At 42.8% G+C, this 22444-nt stretch overlaps 2 protein-coding genes across 2 annotated transcripts in view; one reads left to right on the forward strand and one right to left on the reverse strand.

Moving 5' to 3' along the window:
• The window catches only part of crip2 (cysteine-rich protein 2), a 68507-nt gene that overhangs the window by 21475 nt on the left and 24588 nt on the right, over window positions 1-22444 (reverse strand). The gene's annotated exons all lie outside the window — the stretch shown is intronic.
• LOC129812078 (histone-lysine N-methyltransferase, H3 lysine-79 specific-like) lies at window positions 16065-17153 on the forward strand. Its single transcript, XM_055864027.1, has 2 exons — window positions 16065-16615; window positions 16777-17153. The coding sequence occupies exons 1-2, from the start codon at window positions 16259-16261 to the stop codon at window positions 17146-17148; spliced, it is 729 nt and encodes a 242-aa protein (XP_055720002.1). The 5' UTR covers window positions 16065-16258; the 3' UTR covers window positions 17149-17153.

Consider the following 22444-nt stretch of genomic DNA (forward strand, 5'->3'; position numbering starts at 1 on the left):
GCAGGGTGTCAACAGCTAACCCAGATCCCTTAATATCCTTCCTCTCTCTATACCCCTCCCTCATCCCCCTCTCTGACCCCCCCCCCCCCAACCCCACTTCTCCTCATCCACCCAGTTTCTATCCCCTTTCACCAGTCTTAGTCTCTCTCCCAAACCAAACCAGACATTCCCCAGACAGGAGTGGTCCTAATTATAGCCAAGTTTACAATTATACCCACCTCCCTCTCCCTCCCTCAGACAATGGTCCAGAAGAGGCCCGCAGGACCAGCTAACTTCACTACAGGAAACACCTTCTCTAATCATGGCAGGCCACAATCAGCCGGACGTCAGGCCGCTTCCTACAGTACACCTTCCTTATCGCCCCCTTTCTCCCTCCCTCTCTTCTCCACCTGGAGTGAGCAGGATTGCTTCAGAAGGATTGTTTCAGACCCCCCCCTCAGCTCAGCGACTGACTTCCCTCCAGGCAGTTCATTTTGTCTCCAAGACAGTTTCGCTGTCAACTGCACTGAAACAAAAACAGGATGTAGACAGTAACTACAGTTGGACCTCCCACAAACACAACATAACACAGCGATAATAGTTGCAGGGGTCAGGGGATAGTTGCAGGGGTCAGGGGAAATACCCCCAAATCACAGATTCTAAATCAATGATTTCTAACCAAACAGTGACAGTGTCCAAAGAGAATTTATGAGTGGGATAGGAGGGACATGAAGAGGCTTAATACCAGCCAGCCAGTCCTCTGTCATTGTGTGTGTGTGTGTTGTGCGTGCAGAGGGACAGAAGGCTATGTCAGCCAGCCCTCTGTCATTGTATGAGGGTTAGGTGATAAACTGAACAAATAAAAAAGCTCTTCAGTTTAAATGGATGTTATTATTGTAAGAGGAGAGACGTTGTTAAAAGGGGTGTCTGGGTTACGAGCGTGTGAGTTATAGTGTGTGTGTGTTGCAGTGTAGGGGAATGGTCCGGCTGTCTATCCTCCAGCCAACCACTCCCCCTATACGATACCACAAACACGCATACCATTATCCAGCCTGGGTGACTGGAGGCACAAACACACACAGTGTGACCCTTTCCCACTATGGCTAGAGAACATACAGAATTGGCACCCTTGCACATTTCTTAAATAATTCCCTATTTCTTCTCAAATAAATAGAAAAAAGTATATATACTTTGGTCCTCCACAACCTGTTATTGGATTTTCAACATTGCAGAAACAATTTTATTTTTGTAAGCTTAAGTTTCCAATTTTAATTCAGAAAACCAAGACAAAAAGGCATCGAAAAAATTATTGCTTGCATACCCTTTGGCCAAGATAACTGCCAACAATCGCTTCTTGGAGCCACCAATGAGCTTGAATTTTGCCCACTTTTTAGCATCAAACTGCTCTAATTCATCAATGTTTGAGGGGTACCCTCCACTAACTACTGTTTCGGTCCTTTGTAGCTCAGTTGGTAGAGCATGGCGTGTGTAACGCCACAGTAGTGGGTTCGAATCTCGGGACCACCCATACCTAAAATGAATACATGCAAATTGACTAAGTCAATTTGGATAAAGCATCTGCTAAAAGGCATTATTTATTATTATTATTCTGACCATTGGTTATGGATGTGATTCAGATCTGGACTTTTCGCTGGCTCCTCCAGAACAGTCCAGTGTATCTTCTTGAACCATTCCAGGGTGCTTTTGATGTGTTTGGGGGTCGTTGTCTTGATGGAAGACCCACAACCTTCAGAGACACTGGGTTGAACATTGCACTCCATAACACCTTGATAATCAGCTGATTTCATGATGTCTTGCACACATTCAATCCCCCCAGTTTCAGAGGCAGCAAAGCAACCCCACAGCCTTATCCAACCTCCCCCATGTTTGATTGTAGTGAGGGTGTTATGTTCTTTGAATGCTGTGGCATTTCTTTGCTGCCTCTGGCACTGGGGACCTTGAACGTGTGCAAGACATCATGAAATCAGCAGATGAGGTGTTTTGGGGTCTGATGTTCAACCAAGTGTCCAAAAACAGGGTCTCCAATGAAGGTTGTGGGACTTCCAGCAGGATAACGATCCCAAACACATCAAAAAACACCTATGAATGGTTCAAGAAGAAACACTGGACTGTTCTGGAGTGGCCAGCGAGTAGAAAGATGCAGCAAGCGCATTGATGGCTACAAGAAGAGTTTGTCTGAAGTTATCTTGGCCAAAGGCTGTGCAACCAAGTACTAGCTCAGTTTTGTTCATGCCATGTCTTTAAGTTTAAACAATTTGTTTAGAAAATAAGTCAACAAAATTTAAATTGGTTCTGCAATGTTGAACATCCAATAAGGTGCGGGGACCAAGTTATTTGAGAAGAAATAGGTAATTATTTAAGAAAAGTGCAAGTGTGCCAATATTTCCGCCCTATAAAAATCGGTTATATTTTTCACCTGATTGCGTTTAGTTTTTCGCAAAACTATAGGGTCCTATAATATATTTGAATGCAACTGTAACTCTGAATAATAACACCCAGTAACGGCTGACTCTCATTCCTGCGGGATTCCGTGAAGTTCTATAGTCAAGTTCTGGACAGGACAGGATAGACAGTCTACAGAATTGGGCAGTACAGGAATAGTTATGAGCTTTTATGAGGGGGGAAGGGGTGGGGGGGTTATAAATATGTCATGTGTGGCGCATTTCATACAAAAAAAAAACCACTGTCTAGGCCTAATATAGTATACTTTATTAAAATCATTACAAAATAAATAGCCATTTTCCCCTCCCCTTCCTTCGGCTCATTCTGTCGTCTCGCTCCAGTTGTAGCCAGTCACTACTTTATCTTAGATGCACGCAGAGACGTACACAATTACACATGTCCATGAGTTCATCCGACTCTAGAAAAGTACAAAAAGTTAATTGCCAAAATCTCTTAATGTGGTTGTTATCTGCTGTGTACAGGCAACTGTCTCATGAGCGCTGAGCAGCAGCCAAATGGAGCAGTTGCTATGGCTACTCACGGCATAGCAGCTGTATCGCATTAGTGGAAACCAAGACTGTTCTCAGGGCAAATCTGCCGATTTTGACTAGCAGAAGTGACTTTTCGAAGCAGGTTAGGATAATTAACGTGGGAGGTTAGGATAATTAGGTTACGGTTAGGTAAATGCTAATATTGTCCCTGATGCAACGCAAACATTATCTACCTACAACCAGGCTTGCCCTGAGAACAGTCTTGGTGTGCCGAGTACTCGGACAAAACGAGTATCATAACGGATATGGAGAATTTTCTGAATACGACATCAGTAAAAAAAATATATAATCCGCTGCCAGCATGCTTCTCTTTCACTCAAACAGTGTGAAGCTCTAAACAGCCATTGGCTAGTTCGTCTGTCTGTATAGAAACGGGCGGGGTATCGGTTGAGCCTGCTGCAGCGATTGGATTAGAACAAGCCGCTCTTCCTCTGCTCTCACTTCCACAGACACATGCATGGCTGTTTCACTCACTCACAGTCACTCATCTCAAGGCACAAGTCTGCCCTTCTCCAAACATTGTGTATGAATCAGAATCCGTAGCTAGTCATTGTTGTTCAATCTAGTTATTTACTGTCAACTTTGCTGAGGCCATATGGTTGTTTTTGTCTATCTACCTGGTGTTGTTGAGTTTGCCTACTTTGTCCGTATAATTATTCCATTGCTGATAACGTCTGTCGTTATGTCATGATCCAAGCCCAAGCTTGCTTACTATTTTTTTTTTTTATTCTCGCCCAAGCATGTTTACCGAGTAACAGATCATTAGAAGATAAAATTACAAATGTATATAGTTTATTTTGATTGTACAAATGTTGTGGCACAAGTGTCGGGAGAGAAACATTTTGTTCCTCTCGAAAGTAAAACAATATATGAGGCAAGCTAATTATCCTACCTTCATTTAAATCTGTTTCTTGAATAAATGCAGGCAGTAGTAGCCAGCCATGCATTAGGCAATTCCCCCCCCCCCCCTATTTTGTTGATAATTGAATAGGACTAAGTAAGTAAATCATGTACATTTTCAACCGGTGGGGTCGTTTAGGAACTTAACGATGTGCTCTGAGATGCACTCGGAGTGATAGTGCACTAATGAAGGAACTTAACGATGTGCTCTGAGATGCACTCGGAGTGATAGTGCAGTAATGAAGGAACTTAACGACGTGCTCTGAGATGCACTCGGAGTGATAGTGCAGTAATGAAGGAACTTAACGATGTGCTCTGAGATGCACTCACAGTGATAGTGCAGTAATGAAGGAACTTAACGACGTGCTCTGAGACGCACTCACAGTGATAGTGCAGTAATGAAGGAACTTAACGACGTGCTCTGAGACGCACTCACAGTGATAGTGCAGTAATGAAGGAACTTAACGACGTGCTCTGAGATGCACTCGGAGTGATAGTGCAGTAATGAAGGAACTTAACGACGTGCTCTGAGACGCACTCACAGTGATAGTGCAGTAATGAAGGAACTTAACGACGTGCTCTGAGATGCACTCACAGTGATAGTGCGGTAATGAAGGAACTTAACGATGTGCTCTGAGATGCACTCACAGTGATAGTGCACTAATGAAGGAACTTAACGACGTGCTCTGAGATGCACTCGGAGTGATAGTGCAGTAATGAAGGAACTTAACGATGTGCTCTGAGACGCACTCGGAGTGATAGTGCAGTAATGAAGGAACTTAACGATGTGCTCTGAGATGCACTCGGAGTGATAGTGCAGTAATGAAGGAACTTAACGATGTGCTCTGAGACGCACTCGGAGTGATAGTGCAGTAATGAAGGAACTTAACGATGTGCTCTGAGATGCACTCGCAGTGATAGTGCAGTAATGAAGGAACTTAACGACGTGCTCTGAGATGCACTCGGAGTGATAGTGCAGTAATGAAGGAACTTAACGATGTGCTCTGAGACGCACTCGGAGTGATAGTGCAGTAATGAAGGAACTTAACGATGTGCTCTGAGATGCACTCGCAGTGATAGTGCAGTAATGAAGGAACTTAACGACGTGCTCTGAGATGCACTCACAGTGATAGTGCAGTAATGAAGGAACTTAACGACGTGCTCTGAGATGCACTCACAGTGATAGTGCAGTAATGAAGGAACTTAACGACGTGCTCTGAGATGCACTCACAGTGATAGTGCAGTAATGAAGAAACTTAACGACGTACTCTGAGATGCACTCGGAGTGATAGCGCAGTAATAAGCACTTGAGCTATAGTCTTTACCGGCATTTAAAGCGCACTTCGGGGTTTTCTGATCACGAGTAAATCCGATTACGAGTATCAAGTGCGATAAAACGGATACGATTACGAATATGAGTATGCCGACATCGGCACACCCCTAGTTTCCTCTAATGCGATGCTGCAGCAGAGCGGGGACAGACAGAAGAGCAGCTTAAGGCTTCCGCATGCATCGCCTAGCCGAACCGAACGAGTGTGCTCGCGTACTCCCTTTACAGATCTTTGCTTGAAAAATTAGAAAAAGCCGCAACAGTACTGTTTGTCCATCTTAAGATGCCGTAGCTTGTATACACTTCAAAATAGTCCGAATTAATTAATTCAGCTAAAATTAATGACAGATTTCTTGAGTTTACATTTTTGCAGAGGAGATCTTAGGTCACGCAATTTTACATCTAATTAAAATGTTTGGTGCAGAATTTGAAAAAATGTGCGTGAAAACGAGTCGTATTTCGTTGAATGACAACAAATTAATGTGTGTTTAGTATGAGAGAGAGGGAGACAGAGTGTGTGAGGAAGGGAAGGAGAGTGTGTGTGTGTGTGTTTTAACTGAAGAGTAGAAGGTTTCATGCAGTGTTTTCCCTTACTGACACAATGACATGCAGATCATTATGCATGTATATTCCTTCCTCCCATTCCTCCAGCCAAATCAAATCAAATTTTATTTGTCACATGTGCCGAATACAACAGGTGTAGACCTTACCGTGAAATGCTTACTTACAAGCCCTTAGCCAACAATGCAGTTTAATTAAAATAGAGTTAAGAAAATATTTCAAAAATTAACTAAAGTTAAAATAAAAATACATTAACTTCTTGCAACTATAGGGGGTGCTGTTTCGCATTAGCATAATTTTCTCTACAGATTAAACTGCCTAGTACTCAATTCTTGCTCGTACAATATGCATATTATTGTTATTATTGGATAGAAAACACTCTCTAGTTTCTATAGCCGTTTGAATTATGTCTCTGAGTGAAACAGAACTCATTCTACAGCACTTTTCCTCCCAGTGTGTGAGATTTAGACATCTTGGCCTCTGGTTCCAGATCAGTTTTAAAAGTCTCTGTTAATCCTATGAGATACAAACACTGCCCACGCCTTCCTCTAGATGTCAGTAAGTGGTGACAATTTGAATGGAGTCGATTGCGCAATCATTGGCTCTATAAATCACCAAATACCGGAAGTAGCGTTCCTTTGGACACTGCGCTCAACGCAAGGATATCTGACTGGCCTTTTTCCAAGCCTTGGTTTAGCCAGTAATATAGCGTCGGTCATCTTTTTACTTGTTATAGGTGTTAGAAACATCATAATGTAGTTAATTTAAACCGTTTTATAGCAATTTATATCCGTTTAGTGCGATTTTGAGGCATTGCTTTGTAATAGACTTTGAAGCTCCGGGCACGTTTCGGGGTCCCGGTCGTACGTTAGTGGGCATTTCGACGGACAAGTGGACATCTTTCGATCAAAAGAAGATTAGACCCAAGAAAGGATTCATTGCCCAAGATTCTGATGGGAGAACAGCTCATAGTAAGAACAATTTATGATGATAAATCGTGTTTCTGTCGATAAATGTTAAACGTTTATGCCGCCATCTTGTTTGCTATAGCTTCACTTGGCGCAACCTGTATTGAAAAGTAAGGATAATTTAAAAAATGGAATTCCGCGATTGTATTAAGAATTAAATTGTCTATCAATCGCTGTCCACCCTGTATTTTTTAGTCAAGTTTATGAGTATTTATGTATAAGACTAGATCACTGTCTAATGTGGTGCAGGACATTTTCTGACCAGCTGAGCTACTTTTGTTATTGTCTAACCATGATTTTGGTGGCTAAATATGCACATTTTCGAACAAACTCTATATGTATGTTGTAATATGATGTTACAGGAGTGTCATCTGAAGAATTCTGAGAAGGTTAGTGAAAAAATTAATAGATTTTGGCGATGTTGACGTTATCGCTCTCTTTGGCTAGAATCAATGCTCTGGTAATGTTTGTACATGTGGTATGCTAATATAACGATTTATTGTGTTTTCGCTGTAAGACACTTAGAAAATCTGAAATATTGTCTGTATTCACAGGATCTGTGTTTTTCGATTAGTGTATGCTGTGTATTTTTACGAAATGTTTGATGATTAGTAATTAGGTAATACACGTTGCTCTATGTATTTATTCTAGTCTAGTTGTGACGGTGGGTGCAATTGTAAACTATGATTTCTACCTGAAATATGCACATTTTCTAACAAAACCTATCCTATACCATAAATATGTTATCAGACTGTCATCTGATGAGGTTTTTTCTTGGTTAGTGGCTATCAATATCTTAGTTTAGCCGAATTGGTGATAGCTACTGGTGTTGAGAGAAAATGGTGGACAAAGAAAAATGGTGATTTTTGCTAACGTGTTTAGCTAATAGATTTACATATTGTGTCTTCCCTGTAAAACATTTAAAAAATCTGAAATGGTGGCTTTATTCACAGGATCTGTATCTTTCATTTGGTGTCTTGGACTTGTGATTTAATGATATTTAGATGCTACTATTTAATTGTGACGCTATGCTAGCGATGCTAATCAGTGTGTGTGTGGGGGGGGGGGGGGGGCGGGGGGGGGGTGCTCCCGGACCCGGGGTAGAGGCTCGTGAAAGGTTAAATTACACAAGAAAATAAGGGGGGTCAATGCAAATAGTCCAGGTTTGATTAATTGTTCAACAGTCTTATGGCTTGAGGGTAAAAGCTGTTAAGGAGCCTTTTAGACCTAGACTTGGCGCTCCAGTACCGCTTGCCGTGCGGTAGCAGAGAGAACAGTCTATGACTTGGGTGACTGGAGTCTTTGACAATTTCTGACACCGCTTAGTATATAGGTCCTGGATGGCAGGAAGCATAGGCCCCAGTGATGTACTGAGCTGTACGCACTATCGGATGCCAAGCAGTTGCCATACCAGACGGTGATGCAACCGGTCAGGATGCATCTATGGTGCATCTATATAACTTTTTGATGATCTCGGGACCCACGCCAAATCTTTTCAGTCTCCTGAGGGTGAAAAAAAAGGCGTTGTCGTGCCCTCTTCACGACCGTCTTGGTATGTTTGGACCATGGTAGTTTTTTGATGATGTGGACACCAAGAAACTTGAAACTCTCGACACGCTCCACTACAGCCTGTCGATGTGAAAAGTCCACGATCAGCTCCTTTGTCATGCTCACGTTGAGGGAGAGGTTGTTGTCTCTGATCTCCTCCCTATAGGCTGTCTCATAGTTGTCGGTGGTCAGGCCTACCACTCTTGTGTCGTCAGCAAACTTAATAATGGTGTTGTGGGTGAACAGGGAGTACAGGAGGGGACTGAGCACACACCCCTGAGGGGCCCCACGGTTGAGGATCAGCGTGGTAGATGTGTTGTTGCCTAACCTTACCACTTGGGGGCGGCCCGTCAGGAAGTCCAGGATCCAGTTGCCGTTTAGTCCCAGGGTCCTTAGCTTAGTGATGAGCTTTGTGGGCACTATGGTGTTTAACGCTGAGCTGTAGTCAATGAACAGCATTCTCACATAGGTGTTCCTTTTGTCCAGGTGGGAAAGGTCAGTGTGGAGTGCGATTGAGATTGCATCATCCATGGATCTGTTGGGGCGGTATGCGAATTGGAGTGGGTCTAGGGTTTCCGGGATGATGGTGTTGATGTGAGCCATGACCAGGCTTTCAAAGCACTTCATGGCTACCAACGTGAGTGCTACGGGGCGGTAGTCATTTAGGCCGGCTACCTTCGCTTTCTTGGGTACAGGGACTATGGTGGTCTGCTTGAAACATAGATAGGTATTACAGACTCGGTCAGGGAGAGGTTGAAAATGTCAGTGAAGACACTTGCCAGTTGGTCCGCGCATGCTTTGAGTACACTGTTAATCCGTCTGGCCCTGCGGCCTTGTGAATGTTGACCTGTTTAAAGGTCTTGCTCACATCGGCTACAGGTAGGCCTTTGCAAATATGAGCAAATCAGCCATTCTATGCAGTATTCTATTGTACACTGAACAGTTTGACGTTAAATGTGAATTTGTGTGAAAGTGTGAATTTCAGTGACAGATATTTGCTTAGCACATGAGCAGAACGTTTAGAAAATGGGAACAAGCGTACGGGGGACGGGGGCGAACAGGACGCTAGACCACAGATTTTTTCCCCACTGTGATACTTGACCTGGTATTGTATCATTAGTAAAATGGTGGTATCGTGACAACACTAATACAGACAGACAGGATGCTAGTATTTTAACTTATCCACTTTGCTCCAGGCTGCAGCCTGGAGAGAACATTTACGTCAGCAAGCCCAATTCACAAGGCTGTTAAATTCAGGGAGGGACGCTGACAAGGATAGAGACGAACGGAGAGAGAGAGCGGGAGAGCGAGGAAACCTCGCCTTGACTGAGGCGACAGACGTCCTCCAGAGCCAGGGGATTGAAGGGAAGTTGGGCTATAGTTTCACTGGCGTTGCATCAGCCAGCCTGAGGGAGCGGGAGCTGACCCAAACACATGTGACCCAGAGGCTGTACCAATCACACCCTACAGAGGGACACACCTAATGCTGAATGCCAAATCAACCCTTTACTCTCTAGCCACTTCTGTAGATCTGAGAAGATTAGAGGGGTGGAAGCCAAATGCTGTACATACCACATGTCCACCCAGCCAATCAGAAAGCACTAAATAAAGATAGACAGCTACAGTATCACCGTAATGGCTGTGGTCCTGAGGTTGATTGGGAATTCAGATTTTAGAGAGCTGGAGGCTGAAAATATGTTCTAATGTATGTGCAACAAGAAACCAAGTGTCTGAGAGTGACTTTGACTCTAGTGTTGAATGGAACTGGTACCTCACCAAATCAAACCACAGTCAAAGCCAGGGTCAGATGACTGATGTTAGTGGATGTAGATGTAGAATGCCAACCTTTGCCACGGGATTGTGTGAATGTTGAATAGCCATTGTCTTAACCACAGCGAAGGCCATTTGGCCTTGGGGTGTTGTGTGTATTCAATTGAAAAAGAGCAGAATGGAGAGAGGATGCAGAGGGGGAACACAGGCTGAATGTTGTTCCTTCCTGTCTGCTGCTGAAGAGGGGAGGAGGTGGGAGGATGGTTGTTTGTTTTGCTGTATGTTTGTGCCCTTTGTCTCTGCCTCACACACAAACAAACTCACTCTCTCTGTTACCACTGCCTCTATAGGCCCCTCAGCCCTCAGGAGTCAGGTGCATGTTGGTTAATGGGACATGCCATTATCAAAGGAGCGCTGCAATAGTAACAACGGAGTAGACTACAAATGCCTGTGTGTACTCAGCTGGAGTGGATAGGGGAGAGGAGAAGGGATGGATGGGGGGATGGGACAGGAAAGGGCAATGGAGTAGAGAGGGGGGCTTACAGTGTTGAGGGGCTGAAGAACAGATGGGTCCACATGACAGCTGATGTAGAAATTAGTCCAACCAACCAACCGTAATTTGGAAATATTTAACCTACAGTACACATGTAAATACTTTACATTCAATTAAAAAACGCACAATTTATATACTGTATTCAGGGTTGGTGTCAATTCCAATTCAATTGCTTTTTAATGAGGAAAATTTGAATTGAAATAGAAATGTCAGTTTACTTCTGGAATTGACTGAATTTAAATGGATTTTACCCCAAATTTGACTGATTTACAAGTACATTGAAGTCTATGTTATAGAGGTGAATAACTTTTGACAGGAATGTTAGTAGGACCCTATAAAATCCATGTTGTGGAGAACCCGAACAAAGTCACGGAATCCAGACATTAAAACGGAATTTAACAATATTAAAAAATTTATTGAATTTAGTAGGACATCAACTAAGTGTATTGAACGTATTAGAAAATGCATTCACATGCCCGATCATAAAACATGAACAAAATGCATCAGTGATTCATGTTTTCCTGCAACTTCCTGAAACGGCACTGGAATGCACCTGTCTCTGTGTGTTGTATGTGATGCAGGTGCATGTCTACACTTTGTACTAGAGGTCGACCGATTAATCGGAATGGCCGATTAATTAGGGCCGATTTCAAGTTTTCATAAAAAAATTTTTTTATATATATATATTTTTTTATACCTTTATTTAACTAGGCAATCAGTTAAGAACACATTCTTATTTTCAATGACGGCCTAGGAACGGTGGGTTAACTGCCTTGTTCAGGGGCAGAACGACAGATTTTCACCTTGTCAGCTCGGGGGATCCAATCTTGCAACCTTACAGTTAACTAGTCCAACGCAATAACGACCTGCCTCTCTCTCGTTGCACTACACAAGGAGACTGTCTGTTACGCGAATGCAGTAAGCCAAGGTAAGTTGCTAGCTAGCATTAAAATTATCTTATAAAAAACAATCAATCATAACCACTAGTTAACTACACATGGTTGATGATATTACTAGATATTATCTAGCGTGTCCTGCGTTGCATATAATCTGACTGAGCATACAAGCATACAAGTATCTAAGTATCTGACTGAGCGTTGGTAGGGAGAAGCAGGTGTGTAAACACTTTTGTGCGTTTTGCCAGCAGCTCTTCGTTGTGCGTCAAGCATTGCGCTGTTTATGACTTCAAGCCTATCAACTCCCGAGATGAGGCTGGTGTAACCGAAGTGAAATGGCTAGCTAGTTAGCGCGCGCTAATAGCGTTTCAAACATCACTCGCTCTGAGCCTTCTAGTAGTTGTTCCCCTTGCTCTGCATGGGTAATGCTGCTTCGAGGGTGGCTGTTGTCGTTGTGTTGCTGGTTCGAGCCCAGGGAGGAGCGAGGAGAGGGACGGAAGCTATACTGTTACACTTGCAATACTAAAGTGCCTATAAGAACATCCAATAGTCAAAGGTTAATGAAATACAAATGGTAGAGAGGGAAATAGTCCTATAATTCCTATAATAACTACATCCTAAAATTTCTTACCTGGGAATATTGAAGACTCATGTTAAAAGGAACCACCAGCTTTCATATGTTCTCATGTTCTGAGCAAGGAACTGAAACGTTAGCTTTCTTACATGGCACATACTGCACTTTTACTTTCTCCAACACTTTGTTTTTGCATTATTTAAACCAAATTGAACATGTTTCATTATTTACTTGAGGCTAAATTGATTTTATTGATGTATTATATTAAGTTAAAATAAGTGTTCATTCAGTATTGTTGTAATTGTCATTATTACAAATAAATAAATAAATAAATAAATAAATAGACCGATTAATTGGTATCGGCTATTTTGGTCCTCCAATAATCGGTATCGGCGTTGAAAAATCCTAATCGGTCGACCTCTAACACACACTACACCAGCCTCCACATCACATCAATCACAGCTCCAGACCATAACCCCATAAACATAGCGCTGCTGTGAGTCCATCTGAAATCATGATGGATTACAACTTCCCAAAACAATCCCTCCATCTGCCACCATCATTTAGCTAAAGGCATCAAACTGCCCTGGCCAATACAGGTCTTCCCTCTGTCTCTCTCTGGACTGGGCTCAGTCTCCAGGACCCCTGTTCCTAACCATCAGGGCCTGTATTCACAAAGCATCTCACAATAGGAGTGCTGATCTAGGATCAATTTAGCCTTGTAGATCACAAAGAGTGAAAATGTGGGGACCTGATCCTAGATTAGCACTCCTACTCTGAGATGCTTTGTGAGTACGGGCCCAGCTCCCTGGCTAATGCAGATCCTCACTATCTCCCTCTCTCTGTTGGCTGTCTCCAGGTAAACTGTTCCTAAATACCAGATCCTCATATAATCAACCCAGTAACAGGGCCTTAAACACAGAGACATCTAGACCAGACCTGTTCCTGAATAGCTACAGTACCCTCCTGTAGTTTTTTCTTCTCCAACCCCAGTTGTAACTAACCCGATTCACCTTATCAAGCGGCTGATTATTAGAATAAAGTGTGCTAGATTAGTTGGAGTGTAAACCTACAGGACGGTAGCTCTTCAGGAACAGGTTTGGAAAGCCCTAATAATCTAGACACATCTCAATGAATGGACTATACATGAAAAACTACACATGACCATTTTCAAAAAAATGATGGAAAGGCCTTTTATTGTTAATGAATAATAATCATAGGTATATTTCAAATGGAGCATTTCATACAGAATGACAAAGTTGCTTAAAAAAAATATAGCGAGAAAAATGGTCTTTCACCTCTACATGATGATACAGTTCAGTAAAGGAGTAGCTTGAGTGGAGGAGACGTCAATGGACCAGCCAGGGAGTGAGAAACATTCGTCAGACACGCAGGCCTAGAGCTCTTTATCAGTATCCTCCAGAAGAATAATACTAATAATAATTATTAATTACATTTGTAAAGTATTTTTCATTATACTGTGATAATCTCAAAGTGCATAAAATAAAACAAAAAATAGTTAAATAAATAAATAAATAAATAGCTAAATAAATAGTGCCTTAATAAAGAATTCAGACCCCTTGACTTTTTCCATATTTTGTTACGTTACAGCCTTATTCAAAAGCGGATTAAATAAATAAAATCCTCAGTAATGTACACCAATACCCCATAATGACAAAGCGCAAACTGTTTTTTTGAAAGTTTAGAAATGTTTTTTGTTTTTCAAAATAACATAAATACCTTACTTGCTTAAGTATTCAGACCCTTTGCAATGAGACTCAAAATGGAGCTCAGGCGCATCCTGTTTTGATTGATCATCCTTGAGATGTTTCTACAACTTGATTGTAGTCCACCTGTGGTAAATTCATGATTTGGAAAGGCACACCTGTCTATATAAGGTCCCACAGTTTGTCCATAAAGCTCTGAGACAGGATTATGTCGAGGCACAGATCTGGGGAAAGGTACCAAAACATTTCTGCAGCATTGAAGGTCCCCAAGAACACAGTGGCCTCCAACATTCTTAAATGGAAGAAGTTTGGAACCACCAAGACTCGTCCTAGAGCTGGCTGCCAGGCCAAACTGAGCAATCGGGGGAGAAAGGACAACCATCTCTGCAGCCCTCCACCAATCAGGCCTTTATCGTAGAGTGGCCAGACGGAAGCCATTCCTCAGTAAAAGAGGCACGAAAGCCCGCTTGGAGTTTGCCAAAAGGCACCTATAAACTCTCAGACCATGAGAAACAAGATTATCTGGTCTGATGAAACTAAGATTGAACTTTTTGTCATAAATGTCAAGCGTCATTTCTGGAGGAAACCTGCCACCATCCATACGGTGAAGCATGGTAGAGCCAGCATCATGCAGTGGGGATGTTTTTCAGCGAAAAGGACTGAGAGACTAGTCAGGATCGAGGGAAACATAAAAGGAGCAAAGTACAGAGAGATCCTTGATGAAAACCTTCTCCAGAGCACTCAGGACCTCAGACTGGGCGAAGGTTCACCTTGCAACAGGACAACGACCCTAAGCACACAGCCAAGACAATGCAGGAGTGGCTTCGGGACTACCTCAGGGCACCATGACAACCAATACTTACAAAGTCATCTTTATTTAGAATCTTTTTGAAATAGATAACATTTCTTTGGCTGAGAATGTAAGATTTATAACTTTGAGACAGCATCCATGGGCTAGAATTGTGTACCGGTATATAGAATGTATGACACAAACAAGAATTCTGTAAAATAATTCTAAAATCTTCAGAATTCTGAGATTTTTGGCCATAATAAAGAATTCAAGCCAACATTCCAATCTCATTATGACTCAACAATTAGGCTTGGCTACAACCATAGAATTCCGAATTAGAACTTGGCAACAAGAAGTTCCAAACCAAAGAAAACAACCAGCATATCCATTCACCACATCAAAACCTCAAGTGTATGACCTTTATTAAATCTTCATAACTGGACATAAATCGTGGAAGAGAGGTGACACTGAAACAGGTGAGTCAGAAAATAATCATGTGTAAAAGTGTTTGACTTCTAAGCAAATCAGTGAAAGTAGGCCTACTTATTAGCATTTAAGAAATTATACGAATTAGCTTGAGGGTAACTGAAGTTGGAAAACAGGCATGGCCAAACAGTTTTAAGAAAATTACACAAAAAAAATAAAAAAAAAATAAGGAATACATGTTTCTGAATATAGATCGATGCAGAGAGGAGTCAGTGAGACGGAGAAAAAGATGACTGAAAGTGAGGAGATGGAGAAAGGCAACAAGATGAGGATGGAACTAGATAAAGAAAGACAAAGAGAAATGGAGGGGCTGCTTAGAATGAGAAAGGAGATTGAGACTTGTAACAAGGTAGACCACAACCGATGGAAGCTGGAGAGAGAGGTATTGGAGAAAGTCAACAAGGTGAGGGTGGAACCAGAGAAAGAAAAAGAAAGGCTAATTGGAGAGCTGCTGAGGCAGTTAAGGGTGACTGAGGCTTCTATTGAGGTACACCGCAACCAGCGGAAGCTAGAGAGAGAGTCGTTTGAGAAACAGAGAGAAAGCATAGTGTCAGACAGAAAGAAGATGGAGCTCAAGATGGCAAAGCTGAAGGTGCAGAACATACTGAACTTGGCCGAGATAGGAGAGGTGACAGTGAAGAGTACTAAGCTGTTATCTGAGAATGAAAGGGAGAGAGAAATATTGAAGAAACAGAGAGAAAGCTTAGAGGCAGACAAAGAAAATCTAGAAGTCAATATGACAAAGGTGACTATGCAGAACATACTGCACTTGGCCAAGATAGGGAAGTTGACCGTGGAGAACACAAGGCTGTTAGCAGAGAATGAAAGGCAGCGAGATGTGTTGGACAAACACAGAGAAAGTGCAGCGGCCGACAGACAAGCGTTGGTGGACAAGATGTCAAAGGTGAACATGTCCTTGGCCAAGTTACGGAAGTTGAGAGTGGACAAGGAGAGGCTGTTAGCTGAGAATGAAAGGGTGGTGAAGGAGAGGGTGAGAGAGAGGAATGGATGGAACCTCATAAGAAATGGTTTGAAGACAGATTTGGCCAAAGCAGACCTGGAGAGGAATCAGACCTTACTAGGCTGGAAGGAGGACAGGGGGAGATGGGCCAAGGCCAAGGCTGGCCTACAAAGAATCTGGGATCAACAGGGGGAAAGATGGATGACGGAGAAGGAGGAGATTAATAGAAGTAGCACACAGGCAGCAGAGGAGTGGATGATTGAGTTGAGAGAAAAGGAAAGAGCGATAGAGGCTCTGGAAGGAGAAAATATGAGGATTCTTTGCCTGCATGGACAAGAGAAGAAGGGATGGGAGATGGAAAAGAGAGTGATGGAAATGGAGAAGTTGGAGATTACAGGGGAGCGGGAGAGAACGAATAGTGAAATTGAGAAAATGCAAAGGGAGAAAGACAGATGTGAAATAGAGAAGAAAGATATGGTGGAGAGGATGAAAGAGGCATACATAAAGCTGTACCAGATGCAGACTGCCCTGAGGTTCGGAGAGCAAGAGCAGCCACAGGTACAGTACTCCATTTAACCAGTCACACTTCAGGGAGGTCACAAGTCACCTCCTAATGGTTATACTATCAGATTCAATAGATTAAGTTGACTGCATGCTGGAGAATGACTAATAATAATATCTCAGATCACTGATTAACATGTATGGACTTTCTCTTTCAGAAGGAAACTAAAACTGCCCAGAGAGTCAGGGCAAAGTTAGAGAAGAAGAAGAGGAAGGAAAGAGAGATATTGGAGAAGAACAAAGTGAAAGAGCTGCTCAGAGCTAGAAAAGCAGAGAGTAAGGAAGAAGTGAGGAAGAATAAGGAGAGGGTGAAAGCCCACCTGGACGAGGTGACAAGGAACTATAACGAAAAGAAACAGAGGGAGAAAGAAAGAGAAAATCTGTCAAAAAAGGCACATGGCAAAGAAAATCACATGGCGTACATCCCAGACATCGAACTGAAGAAGTCAGAATGCAACACAGATGGAAAAGTAAATACTGTCGGCTGGCTTTGGTTAAAATTTAAATTCTGTGGAATACTTCATCAATAAAGCATTATGAGCATTTGAGATATTTGTCAGTGTTCATTGCCATATGGGAAGAAAGAACACACTAAATATAAGAAAAGTATAAGATATGGATTAAAGGTTGATGTGGTGTGAGTGAGTGAGTGAGTGAGTGAGTGAGTGAGTGAGTGAGTGAGTGAGTGAGTGAGTGAGTGAGAGGCAGGCACTTGGGCTCTGTATCAGACTGCGCTTAATAAATACATAGCGAACAGGCCTCTAATACTGCTGCTGTGAACATGTCCAACAGAAATACTTACAACCTGTACATTTCTGATTATGAGTGCTGCTTGCGACATGGTATCATAGGGAATATGTTCATGATACAGCTACTATCTCTGTAAATTACCAATACATACATTACCAATACATACATTATTGTAGAATAATAGTGAAGACATCAAAATTATGAAATAACACATATGGAATCATGTAGTAACCAAAAAAGTGAAACAAATCTAAATATATTTTATATTTGAGATTCTTCAAAGTAGCCAACCTTTGCCATTGGCATTCTCTCAACCAGCTTCACCTGGAATGCTTTTCCAACAGTCTCAAATTTGGAATCATCAGACCAAAGGACTCTATGAAATGTTCAAATTTTTTGAAATGTTCCTGGATTGACTGACCTTTATGTCTTATTTTAATGATGTTGTTGTTTCAACACATTAAGAAGGAAAGAAATTCCACAAATTAACCTTTAACAAGGCACACCTGTTAATTGAAATGCATTCCAGGTGACTACATCATGAAGCTGGTTGAGAGAATGCCAAAAGTGTGCAAAGCTGTCATCAAGGCAAAGGGTGGCTACTTTGAAGAATCTCAAATATAAAATATAATTTGATTTGTTTCACACTTTTTTAGTTACTACATGATTCCATATGTGTTATTTCATAGTTTTGATGTCTTCACTATTATTCTACAAAGTAGAAAAAAGTCAAAATAAAGAAAAACCCGAGAATGATTAGGTGTGTCCAAACTTTTGACTGGTACAGTACATCAGAAGCGCATCAACAGTAGTACATCAACAGAATACCCTCAGGTGCATGAATGCCTAGTGTGTTTATGTATATGTGTGTGTCAGAGGAGGCTGGTGGGAGGAGCTATAGGAGGACGGGCTCATTGTAATGGCTGGAATGGAATTAATAGAACAGAGTCAAACATGTGGTTTACATTTGTTTGATGTGTTTGACACCGTTCCATTTAAGCCATTACAATGAGCCCATCCTCTTATAGCTCCTCCTACCAGCCTCCTCTGGTGTGTGTCAGTGGTGGACGTGCCTCCGATGGGCAACTGCTCTTACCCCCTCATCCCCATCAGTGGCTCTCTCCTGTCCCCTCTCCTCCATCCCTCTCTCCTGTCCCCTCTCCTCCATCCCTCTCTCCTGTCCCCTTTCCTCCATCCCTCTCTCCTGTCCCCTTTCCCCCATCCCTCTCTCCTGTCCCCTTTCCCCCATCCCTCTCTCCTGTCCCCTTTCCCCCATCCCTCTCTCCTGTCCCCTTTCCCCCATCCCTCTCTCCTGTCCCCTTTCCCCCATCCCTCTCTCCTGTCCCCTTTCCCCCATCCCTCTCTCCTGTCCCCTTTCCTCCATCCCTCTCTCCTGTCCCCTTTCCTCCATCTCTCTCTCCTGTCCCCTTTCCTCCATCCCTCTCTCCTGTCCCCTTTCCCCCATCCCTCTCTCCTTTCCCCTTTCCTCCATCCCTCTCTCCTGTCCCCTTTCCCCCATCCCTCTCTCCTGTCCCCTCTCCTCCATCCCAGTCTGGCCCTCTCTCCTGTCCCCTCTCCTCCATCCCTCTCTGGCCCTCTCTCCTGCTCCCTCTTCACTCTCTCCTTCATTTTTCTCTCCATCTCTCTCCTCCTCTCTCCTGAGGGTTGACTCTGTGGCCCTGTAATTCTGGCAGTGGCCCCGGCCGAGACCCCATCAAGCCCCCGTCAGGGATTAGTTAGGGTTCACACTGGGGCCCCAACACAGAACAGAGACACCAGGGACCAAGGGCCCATGGCTACACACACACACACACACACACACACACACACACACACACACACACACACACACACACACACACATCCTTATTTGCATAAGTGTAAACAGAGCACTGCTTAATGCCCGCGAGAACGCACAAACACACACATTTACATACTGTGTACACAGGCCACAGCTTAAAACCCCTAACTACCCTGAAACACACGTACGCTCACACACTGGTCTCACAATGGGACCAGCATCTTGACCTTTATACTACAATAGACAGGGAACAATTTCAGGTTCAATGTTAGCTATTCAAGTCATTAAAGTGCAAATAACCCCATGCAGGTACCATGTGATAACGACCATCTTTTCTGTATGTACCAGATTCTATATCTCCTTTTCTTCCAGTTACCATTTATGAGGGAACCCAACATATGTGGTAGCACGAGAAAACCAGTCTGTTGTGCTAACATTCCACTTCTTGTCACTCCTTGTCATGCAATGTTTGGAATGACAAGGATTGTCAAGGAGTGGAATATCCTACTCATCGTCATACAGACCAGTGTTCAATAGTCACTTGAGAGGTCCCACAAGACAGCGTGTTCTCCCTCAGAGACAGCTTCCACCTCTGAGAGAAGACAGAGGGAGAGAGACAGGACCAGGGGATGGTTGGCAGGGAAGAGAAGGAAGGAAATATCACTCCAAAACTTTCAAAGACAATCCTGCTCAGGGTGTTAAACGCTCCCCCACCCTCTTTCCCTCCCTTCCCCGCTCTCTGTCTCACTCTCTCCATCTTTCCCCTTCTCCTCTCATCCCTTTAATGAATTAAAAGTATGGCCAGTCTGTGGGGAGCAGCATGGTTAATTCAGATCAGATCTCCTCTCCACCCCCTGCCTCCCTAACTCCTCTTCCACCCTGCTCTCTTCCCTCGGTGACGGTTGCCGTGGCGTCTGACAGACGTAGATGGGATCTGACAGTAAACAGGCGTGCGGATGCCCAGGCTCGTGATTGACACGTAGGCAGGTGGGTGGGTGGGGGTGGGCCACCTCATAATCTTGCTCTGTCAGCTCTAATTGGGGAGGTGGGGCTCTGTGTCAGCGGGGTGACTGATTGGCAGGACCCCGGCTTTGCATAGATATGAGCCATGAAGGATAGGTGGTGTTATGCCACTACTGCTAATAGAGACATGTGTGCTGGTGCGTGTATGTGCTTGTGTGTGTGTGTGTGTGTGTGTGTGTGTGTGTGTGTGTGTGTGTGTGTGTGTGTGTGTGTGTGTGTGTGTGTGTGTGTGTGTGTGTGTGTGTGTGTGTGTGTGAAATCTGTGTGTGCGTGCGTGTGTCCATGTGTGTCCGCATAGACATGCATGCTCGTAGTCATACCCAGGCACACCCACCTACACACTTGTGTTTATATAGATTAAAATGCATATTGCACATACATTACAATATGGATACATTGTACAGTACATATTAGAGGTCGACCGATTTATCGGAATGGCCGATTAATTAGGGCCGATTTAAAGTTTTCATAACAATCGGAAATCTTTATTTTATTTTAATTATTTTTTAACACCTTTATTTAAGAGTCATAAGAGTCGCTCTAACCACCTGCCTCACGAGGAGCCCGCCTGTTACGCGAATGCAGTAAGAAGCCAAGGTAAGTTGCTAGCTAGCAACTTACCTTATCTAATAAAAAACAATCAATCAATCATAATCACTAGTTATAACTACACATAGGTGAAGATATTACTAGTTTATCTAGCGTGTCCTGCATTGCATACAATCGATGCAGTGCGCATTCGCGAAAAAGAACTGTCGTTGCTCCAACGTGTACCTAACCATAAACATCAATGCCTTTCTTAAAATCAATACACAGAAGTATATATTTTTAAACCTGCATATTTAGCTAAAGGAAATCGAGATTAGCAGGCAATATTAAACAGATGAAATTGTGTCACTTCTCTTGCGTTCATTGCACGCAGAGTCAGGGTATATGCAACATTTTGGGCCGCCTGGCTCATTGCGAACTAATTTGCCCGAATTTTCCGTAACTATGACATATCTTTGAAGGTTGTGCAATGTAACAGGAATATTTAGACTTACGGAACGGTTCCGTATTTCACTGAAAGAATAAATGTTTTGTTTTCGAGATGATAGTTTCCGGATTCGACCATATTAATGACCTAAGACTCGTATTTCTGTGTGTTATGTTATAATTAGGTCTATGATTTGATAGAGCAGTCTGACTGAGCGATGGTAGGCACCAGCAGGCTCGTAAGCATTCATTCAAACAGCACTTTCGTGCGTTTTGCCAGCAGCTCTTTGCATAAACAGCATTGCGCTGTTTATGACTTCAAGCCTATCAACTCCCGAGATTACGCTGGTGTAACCGATGTGAAATGGCTAGCTAGTTATCGGGGTGCGCACTAATAGCGTTTCAAACGTCACTCGCTCTGAGACTTGGTGTAGTTGTTCCCCTTGCTCTGCATGGGTAACGCTGCTTCGAGGGTAGCTGTTGTCAATGTGATCCTGGTTCGAGCCCAGGTAGCGGCGAGGAGAGGGATGGAAGCTATACTGTTACACTGGCAATACTAAAGTGCCTATAAGAACATCCAATAGTCAAAGGTTAATGAAATACAAATCGTATAGAGAAAAATAGTCCTATAATTCCTATAATAACTACAACCTAAAACTTCTTACCTGGGAATATTGAAGACTCATGTTAAAAGGAACCACCAGCTTTCATATGTTCTAATGTTCTGAGCAAGGAACTTAAACGTTAACTTTCTTACATGGCACATATTGCACTTTTACTTTCTTCTCCAACACTTTGTTTTTGCATTATTTAAACCACATTGAACATGTGTCGTTATTTATTTGAGGCTAAATTGATTTTATTGATGTATTATATTAAGTTAAAATAAGTGTTCATTCAGTATTGTTGTACACACACAGGAGACAGACACACACAGGAGACAGACACACACATTTTTTTTTTTAATCTTCCGATTAATCGGTATCGGCTTTTTTGGTCTTCCAATAATCGGTATCGGCATTGAAAAATCATAAATCGGTCGACCTCTACTTTGTACAGCCGTTAGCGATGATGCTAATGACAACCTTCTGCTAGCAGATATGGAAAAGCTTTCCCAAAAACCTTCTCAATTAAATGTGAACTACAAAGTAACCTGTGCCTACCTGGCAGAATGATATCATGATTATTTGCATCAATTCAGTGGCCATTTGCTTTGAAAACTATGCAATCACATGAGCGCTACAAAAACATCGCTAACCAAACAACGGTCTCTTGCT

Source organism: Salvelinus fontinalis, chromosome 15 (assembly GCF_029448725.1).
Source record: "Salvelinus fontinalis isolate EN_2023a chromosome 15, ASM2944872v1, whole genome shotgun sequence".
In the NCBI taxonomy this organism is placed as follows: domain Eukaryota; kingdom Metazoa; phylum Chordata; class Actinopteri; order Salmoniformes; family Salmonidae; genus Salvelinus; species Salvelinus fontinalis.

What these genes read in the sequence shown, in the direction of transcription:
- LOC129812078 (XM_055864027.1), top strand. Translation starts at nt 16,259, where the DNA reads ATGACGGAGAAGGAGGAGATTAATAGAAGTAGCACACAGGCAGCAGAG. An exon ending in GAGAGCAAGAGCAGCCACAG is followed by an intron (nt 16,616 to 16,776) that starts GTACAGTACTCC and finishes TTTCTCTTTCAG; the next exon opens with AAGGAAACTAAAACTGCCCA.